This window comes from Poecilia reticulata, linkage group LG16 (genome assembly GCF_000633615.1).
Source record: "Poecilia reticulata strain Guanapo linkage group LG16, Guppy_female_1.0+MT, whole genome shotgun sequence".
Classification (NCBI taxonomy): Eukaryota; Metazoa; Chordata; class Actinopteri; order Cyprinodontiformes; family Poeciliidae; genus Poecilia; species Poecilia reticulata.
This window is the reverse complement of record NC_024346.1, coordinates 22699775-22716878: the sequence shown is the minus strand read 5'-3', so window position 1 is coordinate 22716878 and position 17104 is coordinate 22699775. Positions and strand designations below refer to the sequence as shown.

Sequence of the window (17104 nt, the reverse complement as noted above, 5' to 3'; positions counted from 1 at the left end):
TAGTGGTGTGTATATTGTGCTTGCACTAGAAGTGCGGAAACCAGAGAAACCAGAGAAAGCAAGACATAGTGGTCATCATGCATTGTTTCTTGGCCCTTGTGGTCTTTATAACTTTATGAGTTAAGTTATGCCCCAGATACATTGATTCAGGGAGTTTTTACTGCAAAGTCATTTTCCTTTGACCTCTTCAGTCCAGCCTTGAAACATCAGAGCCACAGGAATAAATCAACATTACAAGCTTAAGAATATTGGTTTTGTCACATTATCTGGCAAACTCCACATTAATTTATAGATGTTTTATCTGATTATATCAAACACAAAGCAGGGGGAAAAAAATGCCTACAAATCTGTAAAATGCATATTTTCATCTTTTTTCAAGGAAGTCCTGGCCAAGAGGCAGCAACAAATACACCACAAAAGAAAATGGCAAAACACGTCATTAAATTATTCTCAACAAATTCAGTGCAGACAAACATTTAAAGTAGTTCAACAAGGTATTCACTCAGAAGCTCAAAATAAAATACATAACCAAAGTTATCAAGGTTAAGACTTTGAAAGCCACAAATCATTTCCTTCCACCGTTCAATCCATCACTGATTTGTGTTGATCTAGTATATAACTCCAAATTCTTTCTCAGGACCATGGGAATCTTGTAATTAAATAGTGACTCCAAAACTTAGGAGCTACAAATGTTTATCTGTGTCTGCCGTCCGTGGAGTTGAAATACTCTACCTTGATTCACATGTACTACATGCAGCTGTGCATCCCAGCATGCCTCACGATTCCAATCCTTTGGCACACAACACTGTAACTTTCAACTCGGACAAATTACAAGCTGAGTGTGTCTGTGTTGTTGCAGAGCAGACGTTATTTAACTTGCAACACAACGCTGCTGAAATGCTACAGTGCAGTTGGCTTGACTGCTGTCACAAATATATCAGTGTGAACATGAGAAACAGCATAAATGTAGAGCAAAACAATATATCAACCCACAGTCACAACCACAGTATCATTGTTTGCTACTTGAAGAGCACAAAGGATTGCTTATGTGCTGTATTTAGTAGGTTATTTCAGTATATTTCAAGTGGTGTGCTCTTAATCTTGGTACCTTATAAAGATATTTGATTTGGCACTCCAAACTTTGACTCTAAAGTTTGACTACAAAGTTTGGAGTGATGGGTGACAAAAAAAAAGAGAAAAACAAGAAGGAAAAAAAAGCTTTTTTCCACCAGTCGAGAATAATTGTTAAAACAACAAAGAGATCTAATTTTCTCCTCGATCCAATTTCCAAGTTTCCATCTAGCTGTATTCCTTTCACATTGTTGCTTTCCTCTCCCTTTCTCCCTTCTTACACATAAAGACACACATGTGTCGGTCGTGTCTGCTCCCTGCTCCCACAGCAGAGGCACGTCTAGCGCCCGCTCGTCCACTCCTGCCCGTCTCTGTGACCTTCGTCCAGGGCTGGCAGGGGGCCGGGGGACTGTGGTGAGCTCAACTTTCATCATGTTTCTCATATTGTTGCTGTTACAGTGTGGCTTACAGCAAAAATAACACTTTGCTCTTACCGCAACTCCCTCGACCTGAACTTAACCCCTGAGCAGAGCACAAAAAAAGGAGAACGGGAAAAAAAAAAGGAGAAAAGGCAATGAATAAGTTATAACGAATGAAAACGGTGGAAACAAAAACCATCCTTTTTGTGGTGCAGCTCTCATGCTGGGCTTAAATGCTCGGTGTGCAGAGTGGTGCCTCCAGATAAAACAATGCTGTGTTTGACTCATCAATTTTGTATTTAAGTGTAATTAGGTGTGCTTAAAATGACCATAAAAAGTGAAGACTTGAAATCAAATTCGCTCTCACAGCAGAATATGACGCACCCTTCCTACAAAACCATCAATTCTATTTATTAACTTCGCCAACCTATTGGAGCAAACTGCTAACCAAAAGACTAATGGCCTGCATACGATCCTTGACCAAGATGTGGCATGCATTAATAACTCATATCGGACAACATAATAACCAATCCCTGGCAATGGTGCTGCAAACAACGCATTTCTCAATCTACATAAATCCCACAGATTAACAGCTCTCTCCATGAGACACTCATCCTTCAAAAGAAGGGCAGAGCGGGTCTGCAGGTCACTTCTGAACTGTGCGGCCGCACACTGTAAAAGCAATGCAGTTGGGCATAAACAATGTTCACTATCAGCGGCCTTGTGCGAGCCAGTGAATGCGCATGTGAAGATGGGTTCACTGAGCTCTCTGTGAAACCAGAGAAGGGCATGGCCAGAGTTTCTAAAGTCTATAATGAACCACTGTGGTCACATCTGTGCTCTTACAATAGCGCAGTGACACACGGCGCACAAAACCTGGATGTAGGCTTGTTAGAAATCCGCTGTTTGTCAGAAGACGAGCCATGTAATTTTGTTTTATATGTAATCAGTTTATGCGTAAAGTGCATCTCAAGATTTTGTGTACACCACTTGAAGGTACACCTGTTCCTCTGATGGTTTTATTGAGAATAATAAACAGCTTACAAATGTCTTTGTTTTTATTAGTCATCTCATCTCTGTTCCCTTTTCGCTGAGCTGGATAGTTTGGCTGTAAAAATTCTTAAAGTTCCCCTCGACCTCACTACTGGTAACCCGCTGTAGCAGCTGCCAGCACTTTTTTATACGCAACAAAAACTAATGCTGGCAAATCTTAGTCCCAGTAGTCTCAGCTTTCAGAACTCAGAAGAAAAAAATGCCTCTGCAATTTAAATTACATAATAAACAGACAAGTATGGGACATGAATGGGAGGAATGGGAGCCCAATCAGGTATTTTGTTTGCTTAGTTGGTTTAGTTGTCCTTTAGTTTTGCATTGTAATCAACACTGAATCAAGAATGATCTAGAACTAATAATAATAAAAATAACTTTGTGCTCCAACATAAGAAAAATAACTATTTTTTCCATTGACAGAGTGTAAATCTGGTTTCAATAGACAATATTACAAAAAATCAGGCTTTTCCACAGCAGTTGCTTTGCAGTTTTTGATAACAATCTCTTCTAAAATATAATGAAAAAGTTGATGAAAATATTTTTTTTTACTTTCTTGGCTTCAACTAATGCTAATAGCAGTTAACAGCAACTCAATTCTTCAGCGCAGACAACTTTACTGAAGAAAGGAAGATCCAAAGTAGTCATTTCCTGTAAAGGTGGGTTACTTAAAAATGTCAAATGAACAAAATGTGTAGAGAGTGTTTAAAGGAATATATTCCTTTAAATATTGTCCTTTAAAAATGTTTAAAGAAAAATAAACATTTTATTTTATTTTCCTGTTCATTCTGGATAGCTGCTACTTTTAAACAGGGACTGAGACTTTACCAGAAAACAGGTACTCTTAATGTGTTACAACAAAGTTTTCAACCTCAGCTTGGCAGACAACATACTGGAAATGTTGACAGCCTTCAGGAAATCAGATTAGATGCTCCTTATTGTGATCAATAAATGTTTGCGAAGCTATGAAAGTGAATGAAACCCTGAACCAATTAAACCAGTCTTTGACTGATACTTTGTTGAAAAAAAATTTGACAGCAATGGGAATTATGAATTCCAAACATATCAGAAGACATATCAGGAATCGGAGCCCCTTTTTTCCCTTTTTTTCCCCAAAACTGTTGGAAAGCAGAACATCTCTTCACACCACTACATTTGTTTTTACAAGTTTGTTTTGGAAGAGCAAACAGATTTTAGCGATTGCTATAATTACATAACCTCTGACTACAAATCACTGTTTGTGGAAGGTGAACCCGTTCTGATGTTGCATGCACTACCTGCCTAATTTGTCTTTCTTCACAGGCACTTCTAGGTCGCACCTGTGCTTAAGACTGAGGCCAGCTGTCCTGTTTACCCTGCCTCAGCAGCACCCTGCACTGATGTACTGGCTTGCAGGCTGTAGCTCTGTAAGTCGTACAAAGTTCTGTTGAAACAAGTTGCTTTTTATATTCCTCCCTTCACATTTGGTAAAGACATGATGGACTGCAAAAGCCTTGCTAACATTTAACATGTAGAAACAGACTACTGCATCAAAACAGCACAATATCTACTGCATAAAGTAACAGAAGCTGCACAGATACAAAATGGGAAAGAGTGTGCCATTTTGATAGTAAGAAGAGTGGCAAGCTATGTCAATAACATTGTTTTGGGGCCCACTCAACAACTTTGATGGAAAAGATTGAAAACTGATCTAAAACAAAATAACATTTTGCTGCATCACATGATCATCACATTCTTCTGAAATGCTTCTGAGACAAAGCTGTTACAAAAACTGCAATATATCACCTTAAACTGAGGTCTAAAAGTTATGTTTCGTATTTTGGTTTCTCAAAAAATTCAATTAAACAGAAGAGTATTAATTATATTAACCACATAAAAAGCAAAAGCCATGAATTGCTCTTAGTGACATGTGCACAGAGAAGAGCTACTTCTTAATAAACATCAGTTTGCAGTTATTTGCAAAAAGCACCACAACACAAGCACTGCTGCAGATGTTCAAGAATTTTCCACACAGCATCTGTGCTTCATCGGGTATTTTAATTCAACATAAGTTGTGCAAAGGTCTGCCCACAAATTTTAAAAAAGTGCATTTGACCCATGAAATAATTTAGTATATTTAAAGTTCTCAGTGTAAGTAATGAATGATTAATTTGATTCCTTCTTCTTCCCTCCAACAGTTTTCACGATTCGAAGAGAAACTGGATCAGCCGCATTTGCAAAGCAATAAATGGAACTTGCAAAAATTATTATTAAAATCTTATTATTATTAAATCTTTTTTTTTTTTTAAACTAAAAAAACATGAGAAAAAAAAAAACATCCTACCTGATAGTCTGATCAGGGTTTTCCCTGCCTGGGCATACTGCCAGCTGTGGTTGTCCAGCAGTGCCATTGTAAACTAAAACCCTCCATAAACTGGCCCAATCAGCAACGGTCTAACCAACATCCTACAGATGTTCACAGGCGGTTTTGCACTCCTTTTTCTAGCTTCCCCACTATGCATTTCACTTTGCGACACACAGGCAAATGAACAGTGGCTGTGACATGGACTGGTCAACGCCCTACCACCCACTGAGCTACAGAAGGCTAAAGGGCCTGCCAGCTCCTTTTTGCCATCTCCTACTGGCTTTTCTTTGCCTTGTCCCCCTGATGTCACTAACCCCTCCCCAAAATGAGATTTAGTATCAGGCACTGCACTGAATTTAAACCGTTCTCCCCTCCAAGTGTGCTTGGCTATTTACTGACAGGAGAGGGAAAAACATCTAAGCTTGCAAAACATTTGCGACTAATGTATTAGTCTGTGAACAAGCTTTGATAATGACTGCTTGTAATCTCTCTTGTATTAAGAATCTTTCACTGGACTCAGTTATGAATTTCTTAGCATTTTCAAGTGTGCTTCATGGCATTTCAAGGCCGTAGACATCCAATGATTATTTATGTCCTAGATTTTATTGTTTTTACTGATTGTTTTTTGGAGGTGGTGTTAAAAGAAGATAAATATAGTATACAATTAAATATTAAATATACAAGATGAACGTAAACCGGAAAACAAGCTAGTACATACAGAAACATATCGACAGCTAACTATCAACTATTTCTTTTTAAAAGATGTATTACCTACCAGTTTTGCTTGCAGACTGCCAGGCCAGCCTTCCCTTCCTTTCCCTAAGAAATCCCATGTAGTGCAAACGGAACAACAAGGTCAGAGCAGCCATGTTTTGTGTTATCAATCGCAATCCAAACAGCCAAAAGATGCTCCAAAAGTTGCACTCCCACTAGTTCCAAAGGTGCACATGAAATGCTTTACTTTTCCCAAGATTTTAGCATTTTCGGAATTACTAAAGGCAAATCAGACGCATTGCATTCAATGGTGGCCTTCTTGTACTATCGCAGGGCGTCGAAGCTGACAGCCTGCAGCCTCATGTGACTGTGAGATCACACAGTTTGTACGTGTATTATAAAAGGCCAGGTCATGAATGTCATGGCTGATCCTGTTGGAATAAATAACTGGGAAGGATTGTCACCTCTTAGAAAGTGAGACAGGATAAGCAGCAACGCATGAGCGAGAGTAAAATAGGTCACACCATTCGAGCTGTAAATATACGTGACTACAATGACCTGCCAGATATAGTTTAAATACATATGTAAAGTCAGGAATTACATCATCCTCAACTTAATTGTGTTTCACGCTGCATTTGGAAACATTAGTTAGATTTGCTAATTGCTTTCTGTTGTCCAATACAAACCAATAACAATGTATTTTGTAGTCTCTTATGTATTTTAACAACAAACCAACAAAATAACTTCGCACAGTACTATAATTGCAAAGGATTTACTTTTATATGAACTGTCAGAAGTGCAAATAAACTGTATAAATGTACCAATTACTCCCTTTTATAAGCATAGTAGCCACATTGAACTATAAAGTCTAGACTAGTTAGGAACCTCCAAGTTTTCAAGCCAGTTGTCCAAATTCAAGAGTTTTGACCTCTCAGTACAGAAGGAATGCAACATCAGAAAAGAAGAACGGATTCACGTAAAGTCTAAGATCATCCACACACAAAATCATTGAGATGAACACTGTCCTACTCTACTTCATACCTTTATAGCATAAAAAAGTCAAACTTCATGAACATTACCAATAGGACAATGGACTTCTTTCCAGTCAAACAATGGTGCTTGCTGTTTCCTCAAACACAGTGTAAACCATGTAATGGTTTCTGCAGCAGAAAAGCTGAATGAGAGACTCTGACTGAGGCATAAAGGCCTTTTTCAGTGCTGAGCAACCATGGGCATCTGTCTCCCCATCGCAGTGTGCAATATAAACTCACTGTGCAGCCAGCTGAACTGCATCAACTCATCAATGAAGCAGAGCCGAGGATGCTTTGTACGGCTGTGGGAGCAACCAATCAGCAACCCGCTTTGGACCAAAGCCCCTGACTGTCCTGCTGTGCAACGAAACCAAACCAATAAACCAGAAAACACCGAATGACACTTTCGAAGCAAAGGAAACAAATGGACGGGTGAATGCCTCTGTGATCCACTGTGTTACTAAGCTGCTCAGGAGAGAAAGAGGACAGAAAAGGAAGGGGGGAAAAGAAAGAAATTGAACATGGATGTGACAAAATGGTTTTGGCTGGGTGTTATTCATTAAACAGAAGTGACCCTAAATCCGATTTGGATTTCAGGAGAGTATGACCGACGGTTTGAGAGCAGTAAATCCAATATTTTAGGGAGATAAAAATGCTGCACATCTGCATTCTTAATATTAAGAAAAATACCTAAGCATGCCTGACGATGCAAAGAAAAGTCATACTGACACTGCAGACCACAAAGCTAAGAAAGGAATCATAATGTTGTACGTAGGGAAGCCTCAGTGCATCTCAGGTAAAACACAAAACCTTTGAGCTTTAGTTATTATGTTACAGGTAAGACTTACACCCAGTGGTGGGCTGTCTGGGTAGCCAGCAGGGTCACCAAATGTGGAAAACCGGCGACCATGTTCAGGAGCTCAGCAATGAGAGTTTGGTCCCACAGGATGATAATGTGGTGCAAAACACGGTGTAGCTCTCACATTATTGTTTAACGGAGCTTGTTTGTGTGGCTTTCTCTATAACAGCTTCCAGGGACATTTTAAGATAAATGTACACATCACTGACCCCACAAAGTGTTCACCGCTACCCAGGTTCAGTTTTTTTTTTTTCTTTGCCCCTCCTTACTTTGCCTTTCATTCAAAACACTCTTCTCTGGTCATTTCCTGATTACAGTCTCCTTGTTTCTGTTGTCAACTTCCCTCCATGGAACTCCATTGTGTTGTGAATAGTTTTGCACTAGACTTGTCTACAACAAAGACCAATGTCCTGCTGAGTAAACACACGGCAGACAGCAAGCTACACGTCCAACGCTCGTCTCCGTGACAGGAGGCAAGCACTTCACTGTTGTCATAGCTCTAAAAACAACTGGTTTATAAAAACAGCACGCTATGAGACTATCTGATGGAACATCTGACCGGCCTGCACGAGTGACCACATGCACGTGCATACAAATACTCCCTGAGAGGGGCCAGTGGTCATTTAGAGAAGAATTTTTTTCCTCCGCTCAAAATTACAATCCACAGAGCCAGACGAACATCATACAGGGGCATATGAACTACACTGGCAGACGAGTGCTTACAATTTTGCAGCTGATTTACACCAGCATTCCTACAGAGGAAAATATTTCACACTAATTCGGGCATTTGAAGAGCTCCAAATCTAATGCTATCCAGCTATTTTCATATTTTTGCTCTGGCTCCCGGTAGTCTCAGTCTCAAACTATCCCAAAAGGAGAAGGATTCGAGACCAAAAGATAAAGGAAAACAATCAGAGCTGCAACTTTGGGGCATTAAAATCACATAGAGCTGCCAGCGGAGCCAGGACTCCACCCTGACTGCACACACACAGGATACAGTGTGCATCCATGTTGTATTTCCTGTTTTTATCTGCATCACATTCTCACAAAAGAAAACAACTACATATGGCACAAATGGGCATGATTAAGAAAGAGAAAATGAATCCCACAACAACATATTTTCTAACATCTGAGGAAAACTATGGGACTCTTTCAACTTTTTCTTCAAATTTTTCATTAGTCAGTAAAATGTTCTGAAAGTATAATAACCTTAAAATACCACAATATCATAGTTCCTGCACAAAAAACATAAACAAAAATTATATTCTGGATACAGACAAGCACAAATCCAGAGTCATTACAGCCCTTTCGTTAGCATCTTACTAACAGGACTAAACCAAAGCAAATTAAAAATATTACAGAATGTATTAGCGATTTCCAAACCACAACTTTCAGAACTGTGGTACGTCTTTGCACCAGTAACCCATTTGTCTTTCTAAATCAGACTTTTATTCCTAAAATAAAAAAAAATAAAAATAAAAATAAAAAATAAAAAATAAAAATAATAATAATAATAATTAATAAATCTCCAAAGACAAGAGATTAAGGAATATTGAGGGGGGAATATTTATGTCTTTGTTTAAAGAGTCAGAAATTTTGAAATTCAGTAAAAGTTACCATAACATAATCCAATATTTACTTCAAGAGTAGAGTATGCCATACATATGTATTAAAGAAAACATTCCCAACATTCCTGACCTTCCTATTTCCATCACTGAGCTCCTGAGAAATCAATACTGACAAGACAATTAAAAAATAAATGCTTATGGATCACTACATTTGATTTCGAGGGTCAGGATGTATATTTGAAGCTAAATAAAATATCTTTATCTACAAAAAGTGTAACGAAGCGTAGTGATGACTTATATTAATAGCTTTTAGATTGGTATTTTACACGTTTAAGAACTTTAAACGTGTAAAAACAAACTTTAAACATTAGGCGTTTGCCTGTAACCAGATGTGCTGCAGCATCTGGTTCCTGTTCAGCTAAACTTACATAGGATAGCTCCGAAGCTCTTCTTCAGCTTTATACAATATAATTCATCGGCAGGGGTCTAGACTCCAGCTTCATCTTCCAATCTTTAGATCTTTGTTCTTTAATCTCTTGCCTGGTATAATATTTCAGTTCAGGAATACATGACAAAACATGCCAATTATTTTGTCTTTTATGTGTGAAACAAATTATGCAATCCCGACCACTTCACAGATCTTCTGTCTTACATCTTTGACGGTTACACCCCCTTTCCATGTAAACACGGATCGTAGCAGCAGAAGAGGTGAGACCGCATGAGTCACATGCGCTTAATAGTTAGCCTGCAGACCTCTGAAATCTAACTTTAGAGCTGTGTTTTTGCCGCCAAGCGTATTAACAAAAACAAAGCAGCCTAAAAAATTGCATTTTGTTTCGCTGTGGGACTCTGTAAACATGTCATACTTACACGGGGGGGCAGATAGGATCTGGATGGACATGTCCTTGGCCCGTTTACTCCCTTAAACCACTTAAAGAGCCATAGCCAGAGAGAAAAGGAGCCGCCATCCATAAAGGAGCTTCAATGAAAAAGTTACTCGTCTAAGAAAATCCCTCTTTTATGGCTTTTACCTCTCCAATTCCTTTATGATCAGCTCTTTTCTGAATTATCTGTTTGATTCAGAGAGCATTTGTCAATCATCCTTATGTAGCATGTTCCAGCACAAGAGGTCAATCAAATCATTAAGTAACAAAAGCAGAAACTGCAAGCATCAGATCCACTTGACGTGCATTCATTTCTAAACCGAGTTGTGGATTTCCCTCGAAACACATTGCTGGCACAGATCAAGACATCTTGAGTTTTGCATTCATCGGCACGTAAAATAAAATTTTAATCACTGATCCATTTGCACAGATGCTGTGAAAACAGCATATTCCAGTGTCGCTAATTTCAATGAATAAAAATAACTCCTCAGCAGCACAGGAATCGAGACCTACAAATGCATTCGCTGACTAGCAAAGATCTGGCATTACAGTGGCATCCCCCCGCTCCTGGAGCAGCATCCTTTATATTCCTCAAGTCAAGGAGCAGCTAGCAAGAGCACACGAACACAACACATCCCCCTTCGCCCCGTCCCTGACTCTCCGCCCCTCCCGTGTCAGCCCCGCTCAGAAGAGCGATTGGCCGATCCGCATGGGAGAGGCTGATGGCAATTGGACGCAGGAGAGAGCGGAACCTCGTTTTTCTATGCATCAGTGCTCCCAAGAAAAAGAGCATGATCTGAGAGGCAGAGGACAAAGATGATGATGATGATGATGATGATGATGATGATGATGATGATGATGATGATGATGTGGGGGAAAAGGGATGGCGCAAGGGTTTGAGGGGGAGGGCACATAACAATAAATTACGCTGTCGTGCTAACCTCTATTTGTCAAAAGGCTGTCTACACAGCATCAATAATAGGTCGTGACCGTTGCACTGATCCCAGATCCTGCAAAAAAAAGCGCATTCAGAAAGAAGGAGAGAATGTAATGTTGACAGAAGAGAAACTCTACATGACTTCGGGGGTAAATTCAGTGTACGGCAGATGGAGCTTATTAGCAGATGGTGGCGTATTTATACGTCTAATGCGCTTGTTTGTGTGTGGATGTCATGGGGAACGGATCTGAATTCTAATCAGGGAAGAGAAAAAAAATACTACTGGTGAATTTGATCAATGACTTTTTGGTGGGGGTGCAGACGTGTGATTATACACACATTTTGGTCTCATCTCCTCTTCTCTCTATCCCTTTACAGATTGAAAAAGAAAAACATTTTAGGTGTGCAGGAAAATATCGTGACTTGTGCTCTGTGTTCTCACAATAGCTAAAGACATTCAGCATGATAGAGTTTTTTTTATTACTTATTATATTAACATTTTGCATCATAATTATTATTGTGCACATTCATCATGGATATTGATATCCTGACAGTTTTGTTCAAAGGTGTGAAATGTATGGTAATAATATGGCAATAATTATTGCATTTTAGAAAATAACATTACTCGATTTTCCTACAGTTGTCATTATTATGACGTTTTACTTGTTTATTTATAACACGTTTTAGTGATAGCCACATACTGACTCGCAAAGACACACGCAGAATATCTGCCGTTTTGGTTCCTATTTGTTTTTAACCATATTTTCCATTTGTCTTGAGAATGACACCACGTTTTTATTTTTCTTCAGACATGTTTTAATTGAGTGATGTAACAGATAAAACAACATTCTAAATACACAAAGTATCCAACATTTAAACAACAACTTGTACAACCACAGATTGTGCAAGATGTTTAAGTTACAATTAATGTATACTACTTAATTTGTATCATTTCTAACTAAAACCAATTAGTTCTAATTATTAATTAGTAAACAATTCTGGATGTTTGTGGTTCCATTTACCATTTCAGAAGAATGCACGGACCTGTGTAATTAAGGAGAAATAACATTAGTTATTTATTCGTTACTAGTTATTTTTAAAGGTAAAAAGAGTGCTCACATCACATCCAGCTGAAATTTAGCTTAGCCATTTGTCGTCAACTGCATCAAAAATCCAGATTCATTTTATTTCTAAACTCTACATCCAAAAACAACAAGTTTACAAAAGTGCTGTACTAATAAAAAATAAAAATAAAAATAAAAAACAAAGTCATACGGAAAATAAACATCCAAGAGACATTTAAAAGATTTTTTAAAAGTAGAGGTTATCTAAATATAAATACATCTAACACATTGGGTAAAGTAATCCAAATACAAATCCATTGGTAAGTTCACTTTAAATAAGTAATTGCGGCTGTCAGGATTAATTGTAACTACTAAAACTGTGAATTACTTTATCCTTAGCACTCATGCTTAATGCTGCACTCACAGGAGTGATCCAATGAAAGTTGCCTGTGCAAACACACAGCAAAAAAAGCACACAAAGTCAGGATGCTCTTTAGTATAAACAATATTCACAGGAGTTCACACAGGTGCTTAAAGGCAGATGTGTGTAAACAACCCTCTGTGGACAATACTAGGATGGACACTGCTTGTATATCCTGCACGCTTCCTTGTGAGTTAGATGACAGCAACACTATTTTTATTTTCTACAAGCAAGTTCAAATGAAGTTCAACCAAACAATTTGTATTTGTCTTAATAAAGTAGAGGATTTGACCATTACATTAAAATACAATATCTTCAGTTTAGGTGTTAGGACTTTAAATATAACCTATGAAGAATTTTATTGTGTTCAGATTATTTGTTCTGTCAGTTCATTTTTAATAACGGTGGACATTTCACTAGCAAAACACTCATGTATCATTGACTAGCTCTGATTTGTGACAGACAGTGCATCAAGTGGCATCTTATTTACTGTTTAAGATTATTTAATAAGTTCATAAACTTACCATAACATAATCCAATATTTACTTCAAGAGTAGAGTATGCCATACATATTTATTAAAGAAAACATTCCCAACATTCCTGACCTTCATATTTCTATCACTGAAATATGATGGAAATATAGAACTTATAGCCATGATAACTTTGCAGTGTCAATCCTGGGAAAGGCCTTTACATAAACAATTGCTAAAACCCACAATTAAACATAACAAACAAGAGCCAAATACACTTCATGGTAAATTAGTAGTGATCACAAATCTGACTTTTTCTTGAAAGTTAAGTTCAGAATGTGCAAGTTAGATTTTGAAGAAAATTGTAAATTCCTATCAGCCAGAAACAGAAACAGCCTGATATGTCTGTATTACATTAGTTTTACGTGTTTACCATTTATTGGGATAAGAAGAAACAGAACACATCAAAATAAAAGAGACATGAACTTGAAAAGTGAACTAACTTAATTCACACTAAACAACTTCCGCAAACACACACACACCATCAAGCCTCTTCTTCACCATCCAGGCATCTGCAGGGGGACAATTTCAAAAAACAGAAATCCAATGAACTCAGAGGAAACCACTTCCTCCGCTGCTTAGAGGAGTGTGTGTGCATGTGTGTGTGTCAGGAAGAGAAAGAGTGAAAGAGAGAGACAGACTGAGGGAGCATGCCTGGCTGCTTGTCTACCCGCGGTGCACATGGTTAGCATTCAAAGCCCAGTTCAATAGGAACCACACAGTGAGCTCAGTGTGGGCAGGGATGAGAGACTGAGCTCACTGCTGAATTAAACTGAACAGAAACATATGGCGGAGACGAGAGGAAAGCAGCGCAGAGGAGGAGACCACTCAATCTCCCCCCTCTGTGCTGAAAAAGTTATCTTCACTTTCAGCCAGCGAGGAAAATTCCCATCTAATTCACCATACCAAGCATGCTTATATCCCTTTAGTACAGCAAGAGATCAGAATGATCCTGACTGAACAGCCAGTTGGCTACTGTGACAGATTATCTTGGATTGAGATCCAGAGCATAACTGGGGGAGAGTCCAACTGTTTACTCTGAGCACGCTTAGTCTGGAAGCCCATATGCAAGCTAAGAGTGCATGCAAGGGACTCTTTGCGATTTTGTGGACAAGCGTCCTCAACAAAGAAACATGTATGCATGCATGTTTTTAAGAATAATCTCCTGTCATGTACAAAAATACAAACGGTGGAAAGTGATCGACATCCTGAAAAAGTATTTGTATCTCTTTTTTCTTTTTACATTTTGTCAAACCATAAACTTTTGTGCGTTTTCCTGGTATTTGATGCAATGCACCAACACAAAGCAGTGAGTAATTGAAATGGAAGCAAAGGGATACTATTTTCATTTTTTTTTATCTAAAAAAGTATGGCATCAGCCCCTCTGAGTCAACAGTTTTTACTACAAACCCTCATGCTTTGATTACAATTGCAAATTTTAAATTAGTTTTACAAATCTGCAGAAGGACAAAAAAAGAATGTCCCAAATCTTCTTTGCAGTGTAGTTAAACAGCTGTGAACATCAATTTGTAAGTCTTGCAGAACATATTCTCAATTTGCTCTAGGTCCAGACTTTAACTGGGATAAAATTAAGGGTTGTGTGTCCTGCTGGAAGGTAAACATATCCCCTTGTTTCAAGTCTTCTGCAAGTTTTCTTCTCAGATTGCCCTGTGTTTAGCTCCATCCATCTTTTATCAACTTTAACCATTCCATATTTCCCTGCTAAAAAAAAAAGCATCCTCACATTATCTGTCCCCACTAAGTTTTGTGGTATGTTATCTCTGACCTGCCTTTGATCTTTTTCGTGTTGCTTCTTCACTTATGTTCACCAACAAAACTCTTTCATAGAGTATTTATATGGATGTTACATTCCACACACATTGGCTTTATGCATTTCAATAATGTGGCCTCGTTTTTAACAAATTTTAGCCAAGGGTGTCAAAGTAACGGAGATTGAGAGTACAAATGCATTTCACACTTTTTAAATATTATTTTGCAAGAATTTTCAACATTCATATATCATTTTCTCTCTACTTCATGGTTTTACACACCGATGGCGTGCTGTTTAAAGTTCAAATAGAAACAAGCCGGTTTATGGTTTAACGTGGCAAAATGTGAAAATGTTGGGTTACTCCGGGTCAACCCTAAAAGTATACGTGACACAGAACAAAGCCTTAATTACTCTCTATCACAGCTTTGTTTTACACTGGAGACTTCCTTTTCGCAGGACAAATCACAAATCGTATTAATCGATAAATATCAAAACTGCAAGAAAGCAAAAACTCATTACGCTGTCAACAAATTATTCCCATAAAAAGACAGACTCATTTTGAGTTGACTAGTCTAAGAAAATAATGAATTAAAGAACAAGAAGCTGTTGAGTTTACGTCAAGACTTTTGAAAAGGAAACATGAGCAACAACAAAGAAATCAATCACAACTTCAGGCAAACGCAGCAGTCCTTCATTCACTTACTATTAGACCAATAAAATAAATAAATAAACAGTTCTTCATTCAGAACTAATCAGTTTTCAACAAAATAGATGAAATAGATGTAAGAATCCAGTGTTCCGAGAAAACACCGTTAATTTCCTGTTGTTGTAAACCGAGATGCTTGAGGCAGTTTGTTAAATTGACGCTTCATTCGACAGCAACTTAATTGTGTTTGCAGTAATTGAAAAGGAAACAGGAACAAAAAGCCATAAATAAGCAGCACAGCCTGATTAACTCCAGTCAGCAGTTAGCAGCTTGTGAATTTCTACCTCATTTCAGCAGAAATGTACAGAGACACCAGTGCTGCTCTGCATTGTGCCATTTGTTCAGCATTAGGGGAGAAATTCATGAGGTTGTGGTTAAAGGTCTGGGTTTGGGATTTGCCTGGCATATCCCAATCATTTTACATTAGCTTCCATTTACGATCTGGCAACTGGGAATAATGGGCCAAGCTGTCGATAAGAACCAATCTTCTTTTCATCCGTGCATGGCCTAGTTGGAAAAAACATCGGGTCAAACAGAGTCTAGCATGTCAGACTCAGAGCGACATCAGACACGGTCGGCTCATGATGATGCTCTTCTGCCGTGGTCCAAAACTGCAAATCTATCACGACATGAATCTGGACAGGAACTGTCCCCGTTTCCTCCCACTATGGCAATGCAAATAAAATTCTGCCTCTGTATGCCAGTTGGCCAAGCGTGGATTAGTAAAAACATAAATTAAACTTATTATGGAAGATATCCAAAGCGTCCTTATATACTTAAGTCCAAAGGAGATTACACTGGGAAAAAAAAAAAAAATGAAAACTATACTTTGTTCCCTTTATTTGAGATAATCTACGTGCATATCCAGATTCAGGGCACTTAACTGGCATTTTTTATGACCATGAGCAAGAAAGCCATGAGAGAATGACTTGGTGTATTTATAGTCTTAGTGGCCAGGAGGCATTAGGAGATGTCAACACACAAGGTCAGAGTTGCTTGTGCATGGAAGAAATTCAATCTGATGGGATTTAATTCAGGGAAGCTTTGAGGAAACGCAAGATTTGATTTAAAATGGAATTCATTTTTTTGTACGTTTTAACAACAACAAATATTTCTTCCTCAGTGCATGGGCTGGTATTTGTTAGTAAGGTTGGTAAATATTTCAGTTTCCAAAACTTTCTCTTATAGCATTTATATTTATCCAATTGGATAGTCCAGACTTTAAAAGTGAGATTCAGAGAAGTTAATTATCATTAATAAAAAAAACATTTAGTCAAAGAATACACTTCTTTTTTTTTAATTGTTTTTAACAAGTGTCACCTTTAATAACTAAAAGCTCCTATCAGCCTTCTCTCAGACTGATAGAAAAGTAAATAAATAGTGAAAGGGTAATAGCTAGTCAGATAAACTCACTCTTGTTTTAGCTTATTTTAGCAATTCAAAACACTTCAAATTGAACATATTTAAACTTGTGGGTTGAAACCCACAAATTTAACTCAATTAAACAGATAAGGAGTCTGTCAAACGACAGGGAAGATGATATATTTACTAAATATCGGCTTTTTCTCTGGATCAGCTGCTCAGGCGGTTGGACAGAACCAGCAAAGTTCGCCAGAGTAACTTTAGTGAAGTAATATAGTACGTTCCTTTAATTAACTTTTAAACAACCTGAGCTTTCCCTTAAGATTAATTTATGACATAACAAAAAGTAGAAAGCGTGAACAGAGTTTTACTTTAC

The 17104-nt window shown here is 38.0% G+C and overlaps 1 protein-coding gene across 6 annotated transcripts in view; it reads right to left on the bottom strand.

Moving 5' to 3' along the window:
* The window catches only part of triob (trio Rho guanine nucleotide exchange factor b), a 97569-nt gene that overhangs the window by 67601 nt on the left and 12864 nt on the right, over positions 1–17104 (bottom strand). The window contains exon 1 of one of the 6 annotated variants that reach the window (XM_017309559.1): positions 9924–9969. The exons of 3 other annotated variants lie outside the window; for them this stretch is intronic. In XM_017309559.1, coding sequence (XP_017165048.1) covers positions 9924–9954 — 31 coding nt within the window. In that variant the 5' untranslated portion in view covers positions 9955–9969. Of the gene's footprint in view, positions 1–4860; positions 4943–5656; positions 5870–9923; positions 9970–17104 lie in introns of those variants that run through there. 2 more of the 6 variants (XM_017309557.1, XM_017309558.1) reach the window with 2 other exon arrangements.